Genomic DNA, 26,717 nt, shown 5'->3' with positions numbered 1-26,717 from the left:
GGGGTGATTCTTTCTGCCATCTCCCCTGATTTGCGGCGGGTGCTTTGGGAATTTCAGGCTGATCAGCCTGACCGCTGTCCAGTGGGGAAGCTGTTTGTTCCTGATAGATGGACAAGTACGGTAACTTCTGAGGTTCATTGTTCAGTGTTGGCTGGTCATCCTGGGATTTTTGGTACCAGAGATTTGGTTGCTAGGTCCTTTTGGTGGCCTTCCTTGTCGCGCGATGTGCGTGCTTTTGTGCAGTCCTGTGGGACTTGCGCCCGGCCAAGCCTTGCTGTACCCGCACTAGTGGGTTGCTTTTGCCTTTGCCGGTCCCTGAGAGATGCTGGACGCATATTTCCATGGATTTTATTTCGGATCTTCCTGTTTCCCAGAAGATGTCTGTTATCTGGGTTGTTTGTGACCGGTTCTCTAAAATGTTCCATCTGGTACCTTTGCCTAAGTTGCCTTCCTCCTCAGATTTGGTTCCATTGTTTTTTCAGCATGTGGTTCGTTTGCATGGCATTCCGGAGAATATTGTGTCTGACAGAGGTTCTCAGTTTGACTCTAGGTTTTGGCGGGCCTTTTGTGCTAGGATGGGCATTGATGTGTCTTTTTCTTCGGCGTTTCATCCTCAGACTAATGGCCAAACTGAGCGAACTAATCAGACCTTGGAAACCTACTAAAGATGCTTTGTGTCTGCTGATCAGGATGATTGGGTGGCTTTCTTGCCGTTGGCCGAGTTTGCCCTTAATAATCGGGCTAGTTCGGCTACTTTGGTTTCACCTTTCTTTTGTAATTTTGGTTTTCATCCTCGTTTTTCTTTGGGGCAGGTTGAGCCTTCTGATTGTCCTGGAGTGGATTCTGTGGTGGACAGGCTGCAGCAGATTTGGACTCATGTGGTGGACAATCTGACGTTGTCTCAGGAAAAGGCTCAACGTTTTGCTAACCGCCATCGGTGTGTTGGTCCCCGGCTTCGTGTGGGGGATTTGGTTTGGTTGTCTTCTTGTCATGTTCCTATGAAGGTTTCTTCCCCTAAGTTTAAGCCTCGGTTTATTGGTCTTATAAGATTTCTGAAATTATCAATCCGGTGTCTTTTCGTTTGGCTCTTCCAGCCTCTTTTGCCATTCATAATGTTTTCCATAGATCTTTGTTGCGGAGATATGTGGTGCCCGTTGTTCCCTCGGTTGATCCTCCTGCCCCGGTGTTGGTTGGGGGAGAGTTGGAATATGAGGTTGAGAAAATTTTGGATTCTCGTTTTTCGAGGCGGAGGCTTCAGTATCTTGTCAAGTGGAAGGGTTATGGCCAAGAGGATAATTCTTTGGTTGTTGCCTCCGATGTCCATGCCGCCGATTTGGTTCGTGCTTTTCACTTGGCTCGTCCTGATCGGCCTGGGGGCTCTGGTGAGGGTTCGGTGACCCCTCCTCAAGAGGGGGGTACTGTTGTGAATTCCGCTCTTGGGCTCCCTTCGGTGGTTGTAAGTGGCACTTTTGTGAGTTCTGCTCTTGGGCTCCCTCCGGTGGTTTTAAGTGGTATGGCTGCTCCTTGGATTTAGCAGTCTGCAGCTGCTTCCACTGATTGTCTTTCTGCTTGGCTATTTATGCCTGGATTTTCCCTTCAGCCAGTGCCACTTGTCAATGGTTCCTGGTTGGATTCACATCTCTTTTGGATTTCCCTGATATTCTGACCAGTTCAGCAAAGTTAAGTCCTTGCTTGCTCTTTTCTGTCCACAGGTTGTGGACTTATTCGGTCTGTGCTTTCTATGTTTTGTCCAGATTGTTAGTATGGATTAATTCAGTTAAGCTGGAAGCTCTGGGAAGCAGATTTACCCTCCACACCTTTAGTCAGGTGTGGAGATTTTTGTAAACTCTGTGTGGATTTTTGTAGTTTTTAATACTGACCGCACAGTATTCTATCCTGTCCTATCTATCTAGCTAGACTGGCCTCCTGTGCTACATCCTGGTTTCATTCTGTGTATGTCTTTTCCCTCTCCACTCACAGTCATTACTTGTGGGGGGCTATCTATCCTTTGGGAATTTTCTCTGAGGCAAGATAGTTTTCCTATTTCTATCTTTAGGGGTAGTTAGTTCTCAGGCTGTGACGAGGTGCCTAGGGAGTGACAGGAGCATCCCACGGCTACTTCTAGTGTTGTGTTGAGCTTAGGGACTGCGGTTAGTACAGGTACCACCTCCTTCAGAGCTCGTCCCATGTTGCTCCTAAACCACCAGTTTATAACAGTCCCCTACTACATTCCAGCTTCAAAGTATTCAACTTTTTTCTTTTTTTGTTTGTGCTCATTACTTCAGCTCTGAAAAACACTCCCCTGTGTAACTCTTATTCATAATATGCTTGAATCTATCTATAATCGTCTAAGGGTCACTTCCATCAGTTTGTCTGTCACGGAAATCCGTGATTATGTGGGCTGTGTTATATACTGCGTGGACTGTGCTATATACTACTATACATATTCTAGAATACCCGATGCGTTAGAATCGGGCCACCATCTAGTATGATATATATACGGTATTATATATATATATATTTACTTATAGTCACATATATATATATATATATATATATATATAATGCACATGTGCTCCTTTCCCATGTCACAGTCTGACCACGGATTGGCATCTCCTTACCAAAGTGTACATATTGCAGATCTTTTGTTTACCATGCGGTGCAGATGCCAGAACACCAGATACCAGAACAGTACCTGGACCCGAACCTTGACCCCTTTCACTTGAATGGGGATTCTGAATATCCAGTGTTTGCCATGCAGTCATGTGCATGACAGTGCAGTGAACACTATTTCTGACCGGCAGTAAAATCATCACCACCGGTCAGACAACGTAAGTCTACTGCTATAACTGGTATACCTCCGATCACTAGCGCAAGCTAATGGGACCTCTTAGTTTAACATTCTGATCAGAGTGTTTGAAGCCCACTTCCACATCATGGCAAACCTCGTAGTGGGTCCTACCGCCTTAATGAAGTGGAACCTTGCACCGACCACCGCCACAGTCACAATGCACCAGCAGTGCAGATGGCCTGGTGTCCCCAGACCATGCCACCCCACCAGCACAAAGCCATAGCAATAATGGTCACCACACAGCAACCACACCAAATGAAAGGAGCACTGAAACTCACCTTCCTCCAGCTCTTCAGTGGGAGCAAAAATGGGCTAGACCCCTTACTTTGCAACCTCCTGTGTTGTGAATTCTGTGGCTGAATTCACTCCTGTGGTCACAAGTGGTACTGCAGCTTCTGAGCTTCCTCCCTCAGGTGTTCTGGTGAGCTCGTTAACTGCTTCATTACTTAACTCCGCCTGATGCTGCTATCCTTGCTCCTTGTCAATGTTTCAGTGTTGGATCTGAGCTTCTCCTGATTGTTCCTGTGACCTGCTGCTCTGTATAGCTAAGTGCTTTTTGTTTTTTTGTTGCTTTTTTTCTGTCCAGCTTGTTTTTTGTTTTGCTGGAAGCTCTGAGACGCAAAGGGTGTACCGCCGTGCCGTTAGTTCGGCACGGTGGGTTTTTTTTTGCCCCCTTTGCGTGGTTTTGCTTTAGGGTTTTTTGTAGACTGCAAAGTTCGCTTTACTGTCCTCGCTCTGTCCTAGAATATCGGGCCCCACTTTGCTGAATCTATTTCATCCCTACGTTTTGTCTTTTCATCTTACTCACAGTCATTATATGTGGGGGGCTGCCTTTTCCTTTGGGGAATTTCTCTGGGGCAAGTCAGGCCTATTTTTCTATCTTCAGGCTAGCTAGTTTCTTAGGCTGTGCCGAGTTGCCTAGGTAGTTGTTAGGCGCAATCCACAGCCGCTTTTAGTTGTGTTTAGGATAGGATCAGGTGTGCAGTCTACAGAGTTTCCACGTCTCAGAGCTCGTTCTTGTATTTTTGGGTATTTGTCAGATCACTGTGTGCGCTCTGATCGCTAAGCACACTGTGTTTCTGGATTGCCTTCATAACACCTGTCATTAGCAGACATAACAGTACAAGGAGCCACCTAATGATTCTCAATAGAGGGAAAGAAAAAGTTCTGACATCATTTTTTTTTTTTTTTTCTGCTCTGTGTTCACTTTTTTTTTTTTTTTTCCCTAGACATTTGGGTGATTCTGGACACAGGTGTGGACATGGATATTCAGGGTCTGTGCTCTTCAATGGATAATCTCGTTATAAATGTACAAAAAATTCAAGATACTATTGATCAGAAATCTATGTTAGAACCAAGAATTCCTATTCCTGATTTGTTTTTTGGAGATAGAACTAAGTTTCTAAGTTTCAAAAATAATTGTAAGCTATTTCTGGCCTTGAAACCTCATTCTTCTGGTAATCCTATTCAACAGGTTTTGATTATTATTTCTTTTTTGCGCGGCGACCCTCAAGACTGGGCATTTTCTCTTGCGCCAGGAGACCCTGCATTGAGTAGTGTCGATGCGTTTTTCCTGGCGCTCGGATTGCTGTACGATGAGCCTAATTCAGTGGATCAGGCTGAGAAAAATTTGCTGGCTTTGTGCCAGGGTCAGGATGATATAGAAGTATATTGTCAGAAATTTAGGAAATGGTCAGTACTCACTCAGTGGAATGAATCTGCGCTGGCAGCTATGTTCAGAAAGGGTCTCTCTGAGGCTCTTAAGGATGTCATGGTGGGATTTCCTATGCCTGCTGGTTTGAATGAGTCTTTGTCTTTGGCCATTCAGATCGGTCGACGCTTGCGCGAGCGTAAATCTGTGCACCATTTGGCGGTACTGCCTGAGGTTAAACCTGAGCCTATGCAGTGCGATAGGACTATGACTAGAGTTGAACGGCAGGAATACAGACGTCTGAATGGTCTGTGTTTCTACTGTGGTGATTCCACTCATGCTATTTCTGATTGTCCTAAGCGCACTAAGCGGTCCGCTAGGTCTGCCGTCATTGGTACTGTACAGTCCAAATTCCTTCTGTCCATTACCTTGATATGCTCTTTGTCGTCGTTTTCTGTCATGGCGTTTGTGGATTCGGGCGCTGCCCTGAATCTGATGGATTTGGATTATGCTAAACGTTGTGGGTTTTTCTTGGAGCCTTTGCGGTGTCCTATTCCATTGAGAGGAATTGATGCTACACCTTTGGCCAAGAATAAACCTCAATACTGGGCCCAGCTGACCATGTGCATGGCTCCTGCACATCAGGAAGTTATTCGCTTTCTGGTGTTGCATAATCTGCATGATGTGGTCGTGTTGGGGTTGCCATGGCTACAAACCCATAATCCAGTATTGGATTGGAATTCTATGTCGGTATCCAGCTGGGGTTGTCAGGGGGTACATGGTGATGTTCCATTTTTGTCGATTTCGTCATCCACCCCTTCTGAGGTCCCAGAGTTCTTGTCTGATTATCAGGATGTATTTGAAGAGCTCTAGTCCGATGCTCTACCTCCGCATAGGGATTGTGATTGTGCTATCAATTTGATTCCTGGTAGTAAATTCCCTAAAGGTCGATTATTTAATTTATCCGTGCCCGAACACGCCGCTATGCGCAGTTATGTGAAGGAATCCCTGGAGAAGGGACATATTCGCCCATCGTCATCACCACTGGGAGCAGGGTTCTTCTTTGTAGCCAAGAAGGATGGTTCGCTGAGACCGTGTATTGATTACCGCCTTCTTAATAAGATCACTGTTAAATTTCAGTATCCCTTGCCATTGTTATCTGACTTGTTTGCTCGGATTAAGGGGGCTGGTTGGTTCACTAAGATAGATCTTCGTGGTGCGTATAATCTGGTGAGAATCAGGCAAGGAGATGAATGGAAAACTGCATTCAATACGCTCGAGGGTCATTTTGAGTATCTAGTGATGCCGTTCGGACTTGCCAATGCTCCATCTGTGTTTCAGTCTTTTATGCATGACATCTTCCGTGAGTATCTGGATAAATTCCTGATTGTTTACTTGGATGACATTTTGATCTTCTCAGATGATTGGGAGTCTCATGTGAAGCAGGTCAGAATGGTTTTTCAGGCCCTGCGTGCTAACTCTTTGTTTGTGAAGGGATCAAAGTGTCTCTTCGGTGTGCAGAAAATTTCATTTTTGGGGTTCATCTTTACCCCTTCTACTATCGAGATGGATCCAGTTAAGGTCCAAGCCATCCAGGATTGGATTCAGCCGACATCTCTGAAAAGTCTGCAAAAGTTCCTAGGCTTTGCTAATTTTTATCGTCGCTTTATCTGTAATTTTTCTAGCATTGCCAAACCATTGACCGATTTGACCAAGAAGGGTGCTGATTTGGTTAATTGGTCTTCTGCTGCTGTGGAAGCTTTTCAGGAGTTGAAGCGTCGTTTTTGTTCTGCCCCTGTGTTGTGTCAGCCAGATGTTTCTCTTCCGTTCCAGGTCGAGGTTGATGCTTCTGAGATTGGAGCAGGGGCGGTTTTGTCACAGAGAGGTTCTGATTGCTCAGTGATGAAGCCATGTGCTTTCTTTTCCAGGAAGTTTTCGCCCGCTGAGCGTAATTATGATGTGGGCAATCGAGAGTTGCTGGCCATGAAGTGGGCATTCGAGGAGTGGCGTCATTGGCTTGAAGGAGCTAAGCATCGCGTGGTGGTATTGACTGATCATAAGAACTTGACTTATCTCGAGTCTGCCAAGCGCTTGAATCCTAGACAGGCCCGTTGGTCGTTATTTTTTGCCCGCTTCGACTTTGTGATTTCGTACCTTCCGGGCTCTAAAAATGTGAAGGCGGATGCTCTGTCTAGGAGTTTTGTGCCCGACTCTCCGGGTTTATCTGAGCCAGCGGGTATCCTCAAGGAAGGAGTCATTGTGTCTGCTATCTCCCCTGATTTGCGGCGGGTGCTGCAAAAATTTCAGGCGAATAAACCTGATCGTTGTCCAGCAGAGAAACTGTTCGTCCCTGATAGGTGGACTAATAAACTTATCTCTGAACTTCATTGTTCGGTGTTGGCTGGTCATCCTGGAATCTTTGGTACCAGAGAGTTAGTGGCTAGATCCTTCTGGTGGCCATCTCTGTCACGGGATGTACGTACTTTTGTGCAGTCCTGTGGGATTTGTGCTAGGGCTAAGCCCTGCTGTTCTCGTGCCAGTGGGTTGCTTTTGCCCTTGCCGGTCCCAAAGAGGCCTTGGACACATATTTCGATGGATTTCATTTCTGACCTTCCCGTTTCTCAAAAGATGTCAGTCATTTGGGTGGTCTGTGATCGCTTTTCTAAAATGGTCCATCTGGTGCCCTTGGCTAAATTGCCTTCCTCCTCTGATTTGGTACCTTTGTTCTTTCAGCATGTGGTTCGGTTGCATGGCATTCCTGAGAATATTGTTTCTGACAGAGGTTCCCAGTTTGTTTCAAGGTTTTGGCGAGCCTTTTGTGGTAGGATGGGCATTGACCTATCCTTTTCCTCGGCTTTCCATCCTCAGACTAATGGCCAGACCAAACGAACCAATCAGACCTTGGAAACATATCTGAGATGTTTTGTTTCTGCAGACCAGGATGATTGGGTGTCCTTTTTGCCGTTGGCTGAGTTCGCCCTTAATAATCGGGCCAGCTCGGCTACCTTGGTTTCTCCATTTTTTTGCAATTTTGGGTTCCATCCTCGTTTCTCTTCAGGACAGGTTGAGTCTTCGGACTGTCCTGGTGTGGATTCTGTGGTGGATAGGTTGCAGCAGATCTGGACTCAGGTAGTGGACAATTTGATCTTGTCCCAGGAGAAAGCTCAACTTTTCGCTAATCGCAGACGCCGTGTGGGTCCCCGACTTCGTGTTGGGGATCTGGTTTGGTTATCTTCTCGTCATATTCCTATGAAGGTTTCCTCTCCTAAATTTAAACCTTGTTTTATTGGTCCGTATAGGATTTCTGAGTTTCTCAATCCTGTGTCTTTTCGTTTGACCCTCCCAGACTCCTTTTCCATACATAATGTATTCCATAGGTCGTTGTTGCGGAGATACGTGGCACCTATGGTTCCATCTGTTGAGCCTCCTGCCCCGGTTTTGGTGGAGGGGGAATTGGAGTATATTGTGGAGAAGATTTTGGATTCTCGTGTTTCTAGACGGAAACTCCAGTATCTGGTTAAATGGAAGGGTTATGCTCAGGAAGATAATTCCTGGGTTTTTGCCTCTGATGTTCATGCTTCCGATCTTGTTCGTGCCTTTCATGCGGCTCATCCTGGTCGGCCTGGGGGCTCTGGTGAGGGTTCGGTGACCCCTCCTCAAGGGGGGGGTACTGTTGTGAATTCTGTGGCTGAATTCACTCCTGTGGTCACAAGTGGTACTGCAGCTTCTGAGCTTCCTCCCTCAGGTGTTCTGGTGAGCTCGTTAACTGCTTCATTACTTAACTCCGCCTGATGCTGCTATCCTTGCTCCTTGTCAATGTTTCAGTGTTGGATCTGAGCTTCTCCTGATTGTTCCTGTGACCTGCTGCTCTGTATAGCTAAGTCCTTTTTGTTTTTTTGTTGCTTTTTTTCTGTCCAGCTTGTTTTTTGTTTTGCTGGAAGCTCTGAGACGCAAAGGGTGTACCGCCGTGCCGTTAGTTCGGCACGGTGGGTTTTTTTTTGCCCCCTTTGCGTGGTTTTGCTTTAGGGTTTTTTGTAGACTGCAAAGTTCGCTTTACTGTCCTCGCTCTGTCCTAGAATATCGGGCCCCACTTTGCTGAATCTATTTCATCCCTACGTTTTGTCTTTTCATCTTACTCACAGTCATTATATGTGGGGGGCTGCCTTTTCCTTTGGGGAATTTCTCTGGGGCAAGTCAGGCCTATTTTTCTATCTTCAGGCTAGCTAGTTTCTTAGGCTGTGCCGAGTTGCCTAGGTAGTTGTTAGGCGCAATCCACAGCCGCTTTTAGTTGTGTTTAGGATAGGATCAGGTGTGCAGTCTACAGAGTTTCCACGTCTCAGAGCTCGTTCTTGTATTTTTGGGTATTTGTCAGATCACTGTGTGCGCTCTGATCGCTAAGCACACTGTGTTTCTGGATTGCCTTCATAACACCTGTCATTAGCAGACATAACACTCCTGCATCAGACTATGCCTGCTGCCGCTAATAATAATGAGAGCAGGTGGCGGCTGATGGGAGTATTCAACAGCCGGCGCCTGCCATCTAAATAAATATTTTTTTTTTAAAACACCGTGAGTTCCCCTGCATTTTTGGTAGCCAGCCAAGCAAAACTGACAGCTAGGGGCTGCAGCCCTCAGCTGTCAGCATTAGCAAAGCTGGTTATCAAGAATAGAGGGGTTCCCAAGCTGCTTTTTTTAATTATTTAAATAAATAATTAAAAAAATGGCTTGAGGTTCCCCCCCCATATTTGACAAATAGCCTTGCTATAGCAAACAGCTGGGTGCTGGTATTCTCAGGTTGGTATGGGTAAGATATTAACCCCAGCCTCAAAATAGCAACCCCCAGCTGCCCAGAATACACACATCTATTAGATGCACCAATTTTGGCCCTTTGCACGGCTCTTCCCACTTGCCCTGTAGTTGTAGAAAGTGGGGTTTTTAATTGTGGGGTTGATGTCACCTTTGTATAGTCTGGTGACATCAAGCCCACGGATTAGTAATGGAGAGGTGCCTATAAGACTCCTGATTACCCTGGTGTGGTGGCAATTGGGGTAATGCTAGTTGGGGTTAATGCCAGTTGGCATGAAGCCCTGGAGTCAGAAACGGAGCAGTATCTATCAGACATCCCCATTATTAACCCAGTAATAAAAAAAACACACTCACAAAAAGCAACTTTCATGAGTAAAGACTCCTCCCCCACACTATCCCTCGTTCACCAGATTATTGGGAAAAAAAATGCGTCTGAATTAATCCAACAACTCTGAAGTAGTCCAGAAAAGAATATCTGAAAAACATAAAAAAGGGAAATAAACATAAGAGACTGTCCCTCATTCACCAATTTACTACACAAAATATTGCAATGCAGGTCCAATGTAATTCACATTCCTTAAATCTGTCTACGGTGTTTGTGAATTGCAGTAAAGTGACTGCTACCCAGGAGCTGGGTACTGACTACAATGATCAGCAGAGCCACCGGGTCTCTCTGAGCGCAGCGGGAGCCAGTGACAATGATAAGCATTGACGTCACTCCCTGACGCCTTCTACTTCACAAAGTGTGTATGTTGCAAACAATTTTTTTTCTACACCTATTTTACTAGTCCAATTTGACAACTGTAAATGCTACATCTATACTTTGGCCTGCTGATGCTTTTTTCTTTTCATGCATGTACATACAGTGGGAAAAGTATTTGATACGCTCACGATTTTGCACGGTTTCCCACCTAAAAAGAATGGAGAGGTCTGTAAATTTTATTGTAGGTACACTTCAACTGTGGGAGCGAGAATCTTAAAGCAAGATCCAGAAAATCACATTGAATGATTTTTACATAATTAATTTGCATTTTATTGCATGAAATAAGTATTTGATACAAAAGAAAAACAAACGTTAACATTTGGTACAGAAACCTTTGTTTGCAATTACAGAGCTCAGACGTTTCCTGCAGTTCATGACCAAGTTTGCACACACTGCAGCAGAAACTGTGTCCCACTCCTCCATACATATCTTTTCCAAATCTTTCAGGTTTCAGGGCTGTCATTGGGCAACATTGATTATCAGCCCCCTCCAAAGATTTTCTCTTGGGTTCAGGTCTGGAAACTGGCTTATCAACTCTAGGACCTTGAAATGCTTTTCACGCAGCCACTCCATAGTTGCCCTGGCTGTGTGTTTTGGGTCATTGTCATGCTGGAAGACGCAGCCACAACCCATGTTCAATGCTCTTACTGCGGGAAGGAGGATTTTGTACAAAATCTCGCAATACAAGACCTCATCCATTCTCCCTTCAATAGGGTGGAGTTCTCCTGTCTCCTTTTCAGAAAAGCACCCCCAAAGTATTCCCCCTCCATGCTTCCTGGTTGGAAAGGTGTTCTTGGGGTTGTTTTCATCTTTCTTCTTCCTCCAAACACAGTGACTTGAGTTGATACCCAAAAGTTCTATTATGGTCTCATCTGACCACATGACCTTCTTTCATGCCTCCTTTGCATCATTCAAATTGTTGTTCATTGGCATACTTCAAATGAGCCTGGAAATGTCCTGGTGTGAGCAGGGAGACCTTGAGTGTCCTGCAGGATTTTAAGCCATAACAACATAGTGTGTTACTATTGGTAATGTTTGAGACTGTGATCCCAGTTCTTTTCAGGAAATTAACCAGGTCCTGTCATATAGTTCTGAACTGATTCCTGACCTTTCTCAGAATCATCCTTACCCCACAAGGCATGGAGCCCCGACCGATAAATGTTGACAGTTATCTTGTGTTTCTTCCATTTTCTAATAATTGTGCCAACAGTTGTTGCCTTCTCACCAAGCTGCATTCATATTGTCCTGTAGCCCATCCCAACTTTGTGAAGGTCTACAATTTTGTCCTTGGTGTCCTTAGACAGCTCTTTGTAATTGGCCATGGTGGAGAGGTTGGAGTGTGATTGATTGAGTGTTTGGACAGGTGTATTTTAAACAGGTAGTGAGCTCAAACAGGTGCAATTAATACAGGTAATACGTGCAGAGAAGGAGGAATTCTTAAAGAAAAAGTGACAGGTCTGTGAGAGGCAGAATTATTGTTGGTTGGTAGTTGATCAAATACGAATTTAATGCAATAAAATGCAATTTAATTATGTAAAAACCATACATTGCGATTTTCTGTTTTTTATTTTTAGATTCTGTCTCTCATATTTCAAGTGTACCTACGATAAAAATTATAGGCCTCTCCATTCTTTGTAGGTGTGAAAACTTGCAAAATCAGCAGTGTATCAAATACTTATTCTGCCCCCGTATCTACTTAGCAGAGATGAGAGAATTTGTTCAAAATTAATTGAATTCTCATCAAATTGTACAAAGCTAAGCATTCTCCAGAATACCGATTTTTTGCTATTCACTTTACACAAATTGAAAAAATGGAAACCAGTTGGAACCACCATTTTGTTAAACTGCAGAGAGCCAAGCAAATGGTTAAAAATATATATTTATCGCACTGCTTACCTGTTCCACTATCTAGCTATTGCATAGCCTGCTGTCCAGTCCTCCATGCCTCTTCTTTTCACCTTTCCTTGTCTTGCGCATTCTCTTCAAGCTTCTTCACTCCAGGCCCTGGCTTTCAGGTTGACAAAGTATCTGATGACACCGCATGCCATACGTCATGACATAACATGAGTGACATGCACAGTCATGTTAGCCTGAGGCCCAGTCCAGACAGAAGCTATAGCCTGGCATGATGATGCCAAAAAGAGAGTACATGACAGAGGAAGGTGGAAACAAAGGGCACCAAGGACATGACAGTGGGCTGCGGGCACAGCAAGACAGGTGAGCAGTGATATGAGTATTCAATTTTAATATCATATATTTATTACGCTCTGGGGTCTGGAAAAATCCTAGTGTTTAATAAAGAACATTTAGTTCACAGAGAATAAATGTGCCTTGATTAATTTCTCTGTAAAACCCACACTATTTGGAGGATTTGAATTTTGCCAGATCCATTCATTTCTACTGGCATTTTTTGTTATATTTTTTAGGAATGGGAAGTTGAATTTAAAAAAAATAATGGAAAATAATAATTACAAAAATATATTTACACATTCAACTGTGAGTGTCTGATTTTGCACATCTATTTCATGCTAGTTCTTTGACACCCACATGTGCCACATTGTTGTGAATTCTGTTGTCGAACTCCCTCCTGTGGTCGTGAATGGTACTTCGGCGAGTTCTGTCTATGGGCTCCCTCTGGTGGCTTTGAGTGAAGCTGCTGCTTCTGAGGTTCCTTACACAGGTGATGTGGGTTATCCTTTGGTTGGCTGCTCTATTTAACTCCTCTCAGATCGTTACTCCATGCCAGCTGTCTATGTTTTTGCATTCGTTCAGTTCGCTCCTGGATCTCTCTGGTGACCTGCCTTCTCCTGCAGAAGCTAAGTTCCTTATAGTCTTATTTTGTTCTCTGTTTTCTTGTCCAGCTGGTTTTCATGATTTTGTCTTGCTAGCTGGTAGCTCAGGGATGCAGAGTGGCCCCTCTGCACCGTGAGTCGGTGCGGAGGTCTTTTTTGCACACTCTGCATGGTCTTTTGTAGGTTTTTGTGCTGATCGCAAAGTTACCTTTCCTATCCTCTGTCTGGCCTCCCTTTGCTGAAACCTGTTTCATCTCTGCGTTTGTGACGTTCATCTTACTCACAGTCAATATATGTGGGGGGCTTCCTTTACCTTTGGGGAATTTCGCTGAGGCAAGGTAGGCTTTATTTTCTATCTCTAGGGCTAGATAGTTCTTAGGCTGTGACGAGGCGCCTAGGTCTGGTCAGGAGCGCTCCACGGCTATTTTTAGTGTGCGTGATAGGATTAGGGCTTGCGGTCAGCAGAGCTCCCACATCCCAGAGCTCGTCTTGTATGAGGGTTAATTATCAGGTCATTCCGGGTGCTCCTAACCACCAGGTCATAACACCACATATAATAACTGAGGTTGAAAAGATTGTCAAAAATTAATTATAGTGTTGTGTAAAATCTATGGTAAAAGAAAAAGTGTCAATGGCAAAAGATGGGGAAGTATAAAAGGAAAATAAGCCACCACTACCAAGGCTAAGAATGTGGTAGCCTCTAGCACCACCACCACCAAGAGTGGTATTAGCTGTCCACAGTGTCACAATTGGCTTTCTTTGCCTTTGGCATGCATATTACTTTGTAGGATATATAGGGTATTATAGGATATATGGTACATCACTCATCTCTGTCACCGCAGGATAGTGTTACTTCTGACAGCGACACCATCAGTGTGAGACAATGTGCTGCTCAGAAAGGTCTGCCTGAGCACAAATGACTAAAAGGGGATACTTTCTGGAAAGTTTTTTTCATTTTAATAAACATGAAAAGTCTGTCAGTGGGCTATCCTAGTAAGTGGGCTATTTGTTACTACTCGATTACTAGCCCTTTCTATGATTTGGTCACTTTGACATTACAAAGGCTGTGCTTGTGTTAAAGTGGTTGAGAGAGTTGGATATAGTCCTAGTAGACCTTAGCGTTCTATGGACATCATTTCAGGGAAATTGGTTGCATTGCAGTATTGTGTTTTGTTATGAATAGATTATCTTCGAATCAATTTTTTTGGAGGAAATTTGTTGAAACTGATTAATTAGAATTACTGAGGATTCAACCATCTCAAGTCTTTAGCTATCTTGCCACTATTAGAGTGTTGTAACACACACATACATACAGATGCTTACTGAATTACAGTACTTTATTCTGCAAATTATATTGTAATGTTTTCAGTCAGTGATACAAGTCACATAAGTATTTTTTACAGTACATTTACATGAAGAACTGACACGCATATCACTGGTAATAGATCCAACACAGTAAAATAAATGTACTAAAAACAGGTAGATCAATATTTCAATTACATAAAGTAGAGTTGACTGAGAATTGATGAGTGTGAATTGCAAACGTGCAATTAAAGTGAAATTATTCTATAAATATCATACATTTCTCATTTACTTTAATATGGTAACTAAGTCAACTGACAACTATAATATTTATAGTCAAAATTACATTGCTGTCTATAAGTATTGTAATCTGATTTGGAGAATAATTTACTATCACTTAGTTACAATTCTACAAAACTGTTATCACATTAGCAGTACTATTTTAATCTCTCCTAACCGTAGACAGAAAAATATTCAGTATTGAAGGAGGGTAGCTACAGAATAGCTGAAAGAGCAGCTGTTACAGGAGTCTCATGCTCAGAGGGACTGCCCTAATTCATTAGGCATCAAAGACAGGTTTCCATCACAGGTTTTAGGATTTTAGATGAAAAGGATAATGCAATGAGTTTAATCTGGATTCACCAGAATTGGTTTGAAAATGTAACCAGCAGAGTCAGCCATAATTCTTATGTAGACAATGGTTTTGGAAAGCAGTCTATCGCAGAGAGAAACTTATGGAAAAGAGCAAGAGATCTTTATGATTATATGATTCTTAAATTATTCAAATGACTTGTAGCCTCATCTGCTGGTCGTAGCTCTAATTAAGTAGTGACTAGTGATAAGCGAGTATGCTCGTTACTCTGGTTTCTCCGAGCAAGCTCGGGTGGTCTCCGAGTATTTCCTCGGGCTCGATTAGTTTCTGTCGAAGCAGCTGCATGATTTGCGGCTGCTAGACAGCTTGAATAGATGTGGGGATTCCTGTTTGTTAAGCAACCACATGTATTCAAGCTGCATAGACATAAACTAAATCACCGAGCACGCCGAAATACTCGAAGACCACCCAAGCATGCTTGGAGAAACCCAAGTAATGAGCATACTCGCTCATCACTAGTAGGGACTCATGGCAAATGTAGCTTTTATCTCCTTTGCTGCTGTGCTAGAGCTTTGAATTTGTGCATTTTACTGATTACACACATGCATATATAATTGATTTAATGCATCTCTTTTGCTTTTTGTAATTGTTTCATGTCTTAGGCTGGCAATACATATTAGATGGCTGTTGGAAAACCGATGCTTCAGTCAATCATTCGTCCAACAGCCATCTCAGTCAATACATCAGCCTATCTAAGGAAGAATTGTTAAAACACAGACGCACCAAAGATCACTATAAAATACTTCCGTAAAAAAATAAAAATAATAATACGGTAATATTGCCTAATCACGGTGCTCTATGAAAGTAGGTGACCACCACCAAATAGGGAGAAGAGCCAAATCAACCAACCTATGGACTGCCAGAGAAACTCCACGCAGGTATTATATAAAAAAAATGCCTTTATTTCATAATACTAATGGCAACAATTTAAAAACAACAAATCTGTCCGTGCAGCAGGACAAAAATTATCATATATAGTTATTTCACAAGATGTATTGGCAGACCCTATATCCAAATATTCAGTCCCTCAATTAGTGAAAAAAATGTGCAATCAAATGTAACTCATAAAAAAGGCAGTGCACTCAGATCCACCACATATTACATATATCCACTCCAGAATACAATATATAAAGTGCAAGGTGCAATAGACCAGTAAGCAAAAAGTGCTTCAATCTTAACAAAGTGCTGTGCGCAAGGAGGGACTTAGAAAATTGTAGGTATATACCTTTAAGGGTCACCATGTCCCGTGATCGCGCACCCCAACGCGTATTTCGGAAGATTTGGCGCATTTCGGAAGACGTGGCGACCCTTAAAGTTATATATACCTACAATTTTCTAAGTCCCTCCTTGCGCATATGGATATATGTAATTTGTGGTGGATCTGAGTGCACTGCCTTTTTTATGAGTTACATTTGATTGCACATTTTTTTCACTAATTGATGGACTGAATATTTGGGTACAGGGTCTGCCAATACCATCTTGTGAAATAACTATATATGATCATTTTTGTCCTGCTGCCCGCACAGATTTGTTGTTTTTAAATTGTTGCCATTAGTAATATGAAATAAAGACTTTTTTTTATATAATACCTGCATGGGGTTTCTCTGGCAGTCCATAGGTTGGTTGGTTTGACTATTCTATCTAAGGAAGAATAATGCTAGTGACATCTCTCTTGACCATCAGCCGGCCAGCGCGCCCATACACATTAACCCCTCAGCCGAACCCGTTGATATCGGCAGGTTCAGTTAACATTAGTGTAATGTGTAAGGGGGCCTTTATTCTAGAGACAGTCCAATCGTAACCAGCACCAATTACTTAATCCAATCTATTCAAGTGATCTACCAGTCATTTTTGTCAGAGTGAAGGGTATCATTATGAAGTATTAGACATGCAACAAATTTTCTGTAGATATTAACATAAAAGAAATTACATACCATAGCATTTGAAAAAATTACTTTAGTGAATTGATTGTTTTTAGTGGTCAAGCAAAGCTGAAATTAGTGGATCATTGTGAAGCTCATCGAAGTAATGCAGATGATGCTAGTGGGACATTTGTTGGGTACTGAGTGCCAGGGGCAACAACAATCCACTTTGCCTTGATTGAGGTATTCAGATATAGGTCAACTGAAGGAATCTTTGGATCAATTTGTTCATCTCTAATGTTCTCCTGAGCCAAAACAAAAAACACCACAATCAAATACACAGATAGTATGGAAATCCTTTGTTCCAACATTTCTGCCTGTCACAACTCCACCAGGTCAGAGTAACCAGAATTTACCCACTCTCCCTCCATAGGGTATTAACCTATTGTGAGCTCTGCTCCCCACATCTAGATTTATTCTCATTTCTACTATATCATATAGAATGTGATTACATGATGCTTCACATCATGGACCGAGATGCACTGACTGGTCACAGATTCATATGAGGCTTTCATGTTTGGGTCAGGATACCAGCAGCCAGTCGATGCTTCACAGTCCATACATGGATCATGTTACATGGACATTTTAATGAGGTTATAAATAAGACCTGTCACCAGGTCAAAAGTGCCATTTTTTTCTTTTATTGTATTAGTGCTGCTCCCCTGAGAATGTAGTTGTTTTTGTCTTTACATCCACCATACCCTTCCAAAGATTTTAGCCTTTTTGTTTAGTACAAATTTTTATACTCGTCACCAAGGGGGCTTTGATCTTAGGGTAATAATGCAGAGCAGCCTAAAGACACCACCAGAGAATACCAACCCTTTTAGTAAAGACCACAATTATTTGCACTACAGAAAAATGGTGTAGATTTTTGGAACTAAATGACAAATTTAAAAAAAATGAAAAAATAGAACGTGAAGGGTGGAAGCAGGAATAAAATAAGAGCAAAAACTGGGTATTTTTGACCTGGTGACAGGCCCTCTCGAAAAGCAATTTTATAGGAGATACTGGTCAAAAAAAGGATGTCAAAATTGGAAGTTTTTTCCAAAAACTAAAGTAGCATTCATGTACTTAAAACTACACAGCCCACCGACAGAAGCTATCATGTATGGACACAGGTAGGTAAGGTGGCATTTTTTGGAACTCACGGTTACAAGATTTTGATATTGGTTGTCTTTAATGATATTATATAACCTATTACCAGCATTTTTGGGTGCAGAGAAAGATAGCAAATAAAAAACTGGATGGAGTCATTGTATTTTTGCCTTGGCAGCTACTATTGTTTTGGTGTTTGACAAATCCTCAGCCAAGACCTGCCATTAGGGGAAAGAAGAATTCAATGGGATGAATATTTTCTGTCTCATTATTTTGTTTCCCAAAGAGATAAGTGGTTCCAGATGTTTCTGGCAGCCACTCATCATTCCGCCTGCTGCATTAACATACCGTGCAGGTTCAGCCAAGCCGAACACGCATGTGAACGGGAGAACTGAAACTGATAAATGTCATTTGGATGACAGTTATCTTACAATATCAGCTATTTTAAACTGAAAATTAATATATAGTATCTGAATTGAGAACCTGAAAAAATATATGTTCTACGAGTGTTCGATTACCTAAAAATACTAGAGATTGTAAATAAATTGTGTCTAGCTGAACCAAGAAATTATAAAGGGCTAGAATGTTTTATATCTGATCCACTGTGAATTATTATTCATGTTCGTATAAGTAGAACAGGAAGCTGTACTAATGATGGACACATAAATATGTAGAATTTCCAAATTGGTAATTACATAGTAATTTCTTCTTATTTAAATCATGACCTTATTCAGCTGACTGAGTGGAAAAATATATATGATTCTTCGCACCCTAACGAGATGGAATTACCAGACCCATGGGAAGATCTCTTGACTGCTTTTCAGAAACTACTGGTTATACGCTGCCTACGACCCGACAAGGTATAACTAAATCACTATAAGTATAAATGAAGCACAGTAAACTTGGCTGATATATAATTTTACATTATAATATGTTGTAAGCAAAAAATACAGTATAATAAAAAAAATTACATGCTGTAATAAATATTGCTATCGGTACAAAATACAATAAATGGACAAAAGAATGTATACAACTGACCATCACAATGACATGAGCTTGCTGTACAGTTTGTTTCAAAAGTATAGGTTTTAATACGAAGCTGGGCCTCTTTCTGTGGCAACAACAGCCCTTTCTTTTCTAATACGCTCTTGTGTAGGAGTTGACACAGATTCCGACAGACACATTGTAAATTCTGTCTTTTCATAAGACAACGCAATGTGCTTGCAGAAATTTTTGCAAAATACATAAAAACATCACTTGAAGGAGATGAGAAAGCCTGTCTCGCCATGAACTCAATATATCCAAATGGGGCTCCAAAAGGATGAGATCAGGGCTCTGTGCGGGCAGCTTAAATCCCTCCTATAGCATTAACATAAGCAATCACTGTCATAAGGAATCTAGTCTAAATTTTTCAACAGTTTGATTTGTGACACGTGCAGAGGTCACTGTACAGGAAGGGCGAAGGACGTAAGCTGTGTCCACCATGAAGAATGAAAACCTAGGCTTTCTAACTCCTCCAGCTTTCTACTTTTCATTTCAGTTATCAACTTGCATTGTAATATTGTCCACTTATTGAAGTGATCTCTGCAGAACATGAAGTGTTATTCTACCTGCATGAAAATTATCATTTTCTACAAAAACCCATTAAGGAAGGAATGTATCAATTAGAGCCTTTAATTGGAGTTATCTACCAAATAGTTAACATTTTCTTACCCCATTAGATACGGTGCTACATTAATATGTAGAGGATCCAACTAAAGAGATGATACATAGTGGTACTTTTTGTGGAAAACAAGTTTTAGGAAGGTATTTAAGATAACAGAGTATTTAAAGCGAACATGTCAGCGGGATTTTGCTAAGTAAACTACAGTCATTGTCAGGTTGGCAGTGATAAACTGATTAAAATGATACCTGTCTCAAAAATGAGGAGCATGTTTGTGCTTTGGGGCGGCCTGTGGGCAGATCTTTCCTTGTTTTCTTTGGCCTAGAGCACCAAGATAAGACTCTGCCTACAGTCCCACCCCGAAGCATGGGCATATCACTAACTGAAAACTTCTAACACTAATTACACAAGAACCACAAGACGGATTTTCTCAAACAAGGTATCATTTTAATCAATTTAATAGCAGCAACCTGACAGTGTCTGTAGTTTACTTAGCAAAATCCTGCTGACAGGTTCCCTTTAAAATATAATGTATCAATGGCAGGAACCAAGAAAAATACATCAACAGTAAAAACAAAATCCAGCATTACAGATTACCTATTACAAATCAATTCCAGTATCAGAGGACAATAGCTCTGAAATAAATAAAATATCTAGCTCTTTGTCCCTTTTACTCTTAAAGAGCAGTAAAGGGCATAATGAAAATTTGATGGCAAGCAACAGAAAATCTAAGCGAAATGAGTTTTCAACAAGAGAAAGCAGCGGGTCTTCCTCAAATCATGCCAGCTCTTTCTGATAGTGAAGATTGGCACTCATAAACCGTCATTGTCTTTTTTGTACTTTCCAAAAAAATATTTCAGCAGGGAAGAAACAGCAGATGTTGATTCCCAATATTTTATAGGAACTCGGCAGTAAATCACTCGGATGTAGCCAAACTTTCGGTAGGGGATATTTGTGAGGAGTAAATAATTAGGTCAGATCTATTAAATGAGAGCAGAAATTCAACTATTTTTAAGAGACCTCAAGCAGTGTGCCATTGCTGTGTCCAATGTGTGACTAATATCAATAAATTAACTCCATAGGACATTCACTAAGCTGCAGAAATGAAGAGCCACTGCAATGCTTCATATGTGTTTCCTTGAGGAAAGATTAGAAACATTTTCCCATTACTTTTTGTTTTACTTAAGTATCAAGCCTTAGAACTAGGCTTCATGAATATGTCATTGTTTGTCTCTAATTAAGATATTAAAGTATGCATTGGACTTTTACATCAAAAACTCAATGCACAAATATTCATTCTATCCATTGCTCGTTTCACAATTTACATAATAAGGCCCCATACACATAGCATTGTTGAGGATTCCCAGTCCACGGATCTGTACAATAGTGATTGAAGTCTACTATTGATCCATGCTGTCATTTTACGTGTCTCTGATTTTATGTAGCGCCATCCAGATTTTTTTCTCATACATTTTATATGAAATTAATTTCAAAATATTCTGGCCTTAAAGGGGTTGTCCAAGTTCATCACGAAAGTCTGCATTCTCACAGATCACACAGCGTGCATATAGTCACTGCAGACTTTTGTGATAAACTTGGGAAACCCCTATAACTTGGAAGTATTCTCCCCATTTACCGTAGTTTTGTTTTAGAGAAGCACAGAGTTTCCCTTGTAGGTATTTAACTTAATATGGACATGTAGTGACTATTCTTCCCGTCAAGCTGTGAAGATTCCGAGTTCTCCCCTTATTAGGCTTTTAAATCAATTCTGCCTAGTCATAGAGTGAATTGTGCAGCTGCACAGTCCTGTCTATCCCCTCTCTTTATTGATCTCCACAATAAGATCAAGAAGCTGATCTATCAGTTTAAAAACTCCTGTTACAGCCAGGAAAAAGATATTTCACCTGGAACCTGGAGAAATAATTACTGACAGTAACCTAGGTATGTAGTATAACAAAAGACGTGGACCACACATCCAAATATTATACACCGATGGCAGTGGGCTTATACAGTGGGTACGGTAAGTATTCAGACCCCTTTAAATTTTACACTCTTGGTTTCATTGCAGCCATTTGGTTAATTAAAAAAAACTTCATTTTTTCTCATTAATGTACACTGCACTGCATCTTGACTGAAAAAAACAGAAATGTAGAAGTGTTTGCAAATGTATTAAAAAAGAAAAACTGAAATATCACATGGTCATCAGTATTCAGACCCTTTGCTCAGTATTGAGAAGAAGCACCCTTTTGAGCTAGTACAGCCATAGGTCTTCTTAGGAATGATGCAACAAGTTTTTCACACCTGGATTTGGGGATCCTCTGCCATTCTTCCATGCAGATCCTCTCCAGTTCCGTCAGGTTGGATGGTGAATGTTGGTGGACAGCCATTTTCAGGTCTCTCCAGAGATCTTCAATTGGGTATAGGTCAGGACTCTGGCTGGGCCAGTCAAGAATGGTCACAGAGTTGTTCCGAAGCCACTGCTTTGTTATTTTAGCTATGTGATTAGGGTCATTGTCTTGTTGGAAGAACCTTTTGCCAAGTCTGAAGTCCAGAGCACTCTGGAAGAGTTTTCATCCAAGATATCTCTGTACTTGGCCGCATTCATGTTTCTTTCAATGGCAACCAGTCGTCCTGTCCCTGCAGCTGAAAAACACCCCAATAGCATGAGGCTGTCACCACCATGTTTCACTGTTGGGATTGTATTGGACAGGTGATGAGCAGTGCCTGGTTTTCTCTACACATCCTGCTTAGAATTATCACCAAAAAGGTCTATCTTCGTCTCATCAGACCACAGAATTTCTCATAGTCTGGGAGTCCTTCATGTGTTTTTTAGCAAACTCTATGCAGGATTTCATACGTCTTGCACTGAGGAGAGGCTTCTGATGGGCCACTCTGCCATAAAGGCCCAACTGGTGGATAGATGCAGTGATAGTTGACTTTGTGGAACTTTCTCCCATCTCCTTACTGCATCTCTGGATCTCAGTCACAGTGAGCCTCTTCTGCCACGATTGCTCAGTTTGGCTGGATGGCCAGGTCTAGCAAGACTTCTGGTGGTCCCAAACTTCTTCCATTTAAGGATTATGGAGGCCACTGTGCTCTTAGGAACCTTGGGTACTGCAGATATTTTGGCCAGATCTGTGTCTTGCCACAATTCTGTCTCTGAGCTCCTTGGCCCGTTCCTTTGACCTACGAGTGATTCTCATTTGGTCTGACATGCACTGTGAGGTCTTATATAGACAGGTGTGTGCCTTTCCAAATCAAGTCCTATCAGTTTAATAAAACACAGCTGTACTCCAATAAAGGAGTAAAACCATCTCAGGGAGGATCACAAGGAAATAGACAGCATGTGACTTAAATATGAGTGTCTGAGCAAAGGGTCTGGATACTTATGACCATGTGATATTTCAGTTTTTATTTTTTAATAAACTAGCAAAAATTTCTACATTCATGTTTTTTTTCAGTCAAGATGGGGTGCAGAGTGTATATTAACCCCTTTCCGACCTGTGACGCCACATAAGCGTCACGAAAGTTGGTGCCGATCCGACCTGTGACGCCTATGTGGCGTCATGGAGGGATCGCGTCCCTGCAGATCGGGTGAAAGGGTTAACACCAATTTCACCTGATCTGCAGGGACATGGGGAGTGGTACTTCAGCCCAGGGGGGGTGGCTTTGCCCCCACGTGGCTACGATCACTCTGATTGGCTGTTTCACTTTTTACAGCCAATCAGAGCAATTTGTAATATTTCACCTATAAAAAGTGGTGAAATATTACAATCCAGCCATGGCCGATGCTGCAATAACATCGGCCATGGCTGGAAACCCTGATCTGCCCCTGCCACCAATCTCCTCCCCTGTCCTCCGTCCTGTCCCGCACTGTGCTCCGCTCCCCTCCGTCATCCTGTCTGCTCCCCCATCCTCCTGTCCACTCACCCCGTACTCCGATCCACCCCCCATGCTCCGATCCCACCCCTTCATACTTACTGAGCTTCCTGATGTCTGTCCATCTTGTCCATGGTCGCCGTCATCTTCCAAAATGGTGGGCGCATGCGCAGTGCGCCAGCTGAATCTGCCGGCCTCCAGATTCATTCCAGGTACATTTTGATCACTGTGATAAAATCTATCACAGTGATTTAAATAAAAAAATTAGTAAATGAACCCCCCCCCCTTTATAACCCCCATAGGTAGGGACAATAATAAAATAAAGAAAATATATTTAAGTTTATTTTTCCACTAGGGTTAGGGTTAGGGCTAGTTTTAGGGTTAGGGTTAGGGCTAGGGTTAGGGTTAGAATTAGGGTTAGAACTAGGGTTAGGGTTAGAATTAGGCTATATGCACACGGTGCGAATTTGGCTGCGGATCCGCAGCGGATACGTAGCAGTTTTCCATCAGGATTACAGTACCATGTAAACCTATGGAAAACCAAATCCACTGTGCCCATGGTGTGGAAAATACTGCGCGGAAACACTACGTTGTATTTTCCGCAGCATGTCAATTCTTTGTGCGGATTCCGCAGCGTTTTACACCTGTTCCTCAATAGGAATCAGCAGGTGAAATCCGCTCAAAAAACACTGTAAATCCGCGGTAAATCCGCAGGTAAAACGCAGTGCCTTTTACCTTCGGAGTTTTCAAAAATGGTGCAGCACATAGCCTTAGGATTAGGGTTGAATTAGGGCTAGGGTTGGAAATAGTGTTAAGATTAGGCTTGTGGTTAGGGTTATGGTTAGGTTTAGGGGTTTGTTGGGGTTAGGGTTCTGGTTAGGGTTGGGATTAGGGTTAGGGTTGGGATTAGGGTTAGGATTAGGGTTGGGATTAGGGTTAGGGGTGTGTTGGGGTTAGGGTTGTGGTTAGGGGTGTGTTGGGGTTCGGGTTGTGATTAGGGTTATGGCTAGAGTTGGGATTAGGGTTAGGGGTGTGTTGTGGTTAGTGTTGGAGTTAGAATTGAGAGGTTTCCACTGTTTAGGCACATCAGGGGTCTCCAAATGCAACATGGCGCCACCATTGATTCCAGCCAATCTTGTGTTCAAAAAGTCAAATGGTGCTCCCTCCCTTCCGAGCCCCGACGTGCGCCCAAACAGTGGTTTACCCTCACATATGGGGTACGAGAATACTCAGGACAAACTGGGCAACAACTATTGGGGTCCAATTTCTCCTGTTACCCTTGCAAAAATAAAAAATTGCTTGCTAAAACATAATTTTTGAGGAAAGAAAAATTATTTTTTATTTTCACTGCTCTGCGTTATAAACTTCTGTGAAACTCTTGGGGGTTCAAAGTGCTCACCACACATCTAGATAAGTTACTTGGGGGGTCTAGTTTCCAAAATGGGGTCACTTGTGGGAGGTTTCTACTATTTAGGCACATCAGGGGCTCTGCAAAGGCAACGTGATGCCCGCAGACCATTCCATCAAAGTCTGCATTTCAAAATGTCACTATTTCCCTTCCGAGCCCCGACGTGTGCCCAAACAGTGGTTTCCCCCACATATGGGGTATCAGCGTACTGAGGACAAACTAGGCAACAAATATTGGGGTCCAATTTCTCTTGTTACCCTTGTGAAAATAAAAAAATTGCTTGCTAAAACATAATTTTTGAGGAAAGAAAATTTTTTATTTTTATTTTCACCGCTCTGCGTTATAAACTTCTGTGAAGCACTTGGAGGTTCAAAGTGCTCACCACACATCTAGATAAGTTCCTTGGGGGGTCTAGTTTCCAAAATGAGGGTCACTTGTGAGGGTGTTTCTACTATTTAGGCACATCAGGGGCTCTGCAAACGCAGCGTGATGCCCGCAGACCATTCCATCAAAGTCTGCATTTCAAAACGTCACTACTTCCCTTCCGAGCCCCGAATTGTGCCCAAACAGTGGTTTATCCCATATATTGGGAATCAGCGTACTCAGGACAAACTGGGCAACAAATATTGGGGTCCAATTTCTCCTGTTACCCTTGTGAAAATAAAAATTGCTTGCTAAATTATAATTTTTGAGGAAAGAAAAATGATTTTTTTAATTTCAGGGCTCTGCGTTGTAAACTTCTGTGAAGCACTTGGGGGTTCAAAGTGCTCACAACATATCTAGATAAGTTCCTTGGGGGGTTTAGTTTCCAAAATGGGGTCAATTGTGGGGGGTTTCTACTGTTTAGGCACATCAGGGGCTCTGCAAACGCAACGTGACGCCCGCAGACCATTCCATCAAAGTCTGCATTCCAAAACGTCACTACTTCCCTTCCGAGCCCAGACGTGTGCCCAAACAGTGGTTCCCTCTCACATATGGGGTATCAGCATACTCAGGACAAACTGGACAATAACTTTTGGGGTCCAATTTCTTCTGTTACTCTTGTGAAAATAAAAAATTGCGGGCTAAAAATAATTTTTGAGGAAAGAAAAATGATTTTTTATTTTCACGGCTCTGCGTTATAAACTTCTGTGAAGCACTTGGGGGTTTAAAGTGGTCACTGCACATCTAGATTAGTTCCATTGGAGGTCTAGTTTCAAAAATGGGGTCACTTGTGGGGAAGCTCCAATGTTTAGGCACACAGGGGCTCTCCAAACACGACATGGTGTCTGCTAACGATTGGAGCTAATTTTTCATTCAAAAAGTCAAATGGCGCTTCTTCCCTTCCGAGTCCTGTTGCGTGCCCAAACAGTGGTTTACCCCCACATGTGAGGTGTCAGTGTACTCAGGAGAAATTGCCCAATACATTTTAGGATCCATTTTATCCTGTTGCCCACGTGTAAATGAACAAATTGAGGCTAAAAGAAATTGTTTGTGAAAAAAAACGTACTTTTTCATTTTTATGGATCAATTTGTGAAGCACCTGGGGGTTCAAAGTGCTCACTATGCATCTAGATAAGTTCCTTGGGGGGTCTAGTTTCTAAAATGGGATCAATTGTGGGGGATCTCCAATGTTTAGGCACACAGGGGCTCTCCAAACGCGACATGGTGTCCGCTAACGATTGGAGCTAATTTTTCATTCAAAAGTCAAATGGCGCTCCTTCCCTTCCGAGCCTTGCCGTGTGCACAAACAGTGGTTTGTGACCACATATCAGGTATCGGTGTACTCAGGAGAAATTGCCCAACACATTTTAGGATCCATTTTATCCTGTTGCCCATGTGAAAATGAAAAAATTGAGGCTAAAAGAAATGTTTTATGAAAAAATAAGTACTTTTTCATTTTTACAGATCAATTTTTTGACGCACCTGGGGGTTTAAAGTGCTCACTATGCAC

At 42.3% G+C, this 26,717-nt stretch overlaps 1 protein-coding gene across 1 annotated transcript in view; it reads left to right on the top strand.

Annotated features, from left to right (window-relative positions):
- Nucleotides 1–26,717, top strand: part of LOC138674484 (dynein axonemal heavy chain 3-like) — a 3,367,401-nt gene that overhangs the window by 3,196,561 nt on the left and 144,123 nt on the right. Inside the window, 1 exon segment of the mRNA XM_069762320.1 lies at nt 18,569–18,694. Within this exon segment, the coding sequence (XP_069618421.1) occupies nt 18,569–18,694 (126 nt within the window).

The sequence above is a fragment of the Ranitomeya imitator genome, chromosome 4 (genome assembly GCF_032444005.1).
Source record: "Ranitomeya imitator isolate aRanImi1 chromosome 4, aRanImi1.pri, whole genome shotgun sequence".
Taxonomy (NCBI): domain Eukaryota; kingdom Metazoa; phylum Chordata; class Amphibia; order Anura; family Dendrobatidae; genus Ranitomeya; species Ranitomeya imitator.
This window is presented reverse-complemented; position numbering and strand designations above follow the sequence as displayed.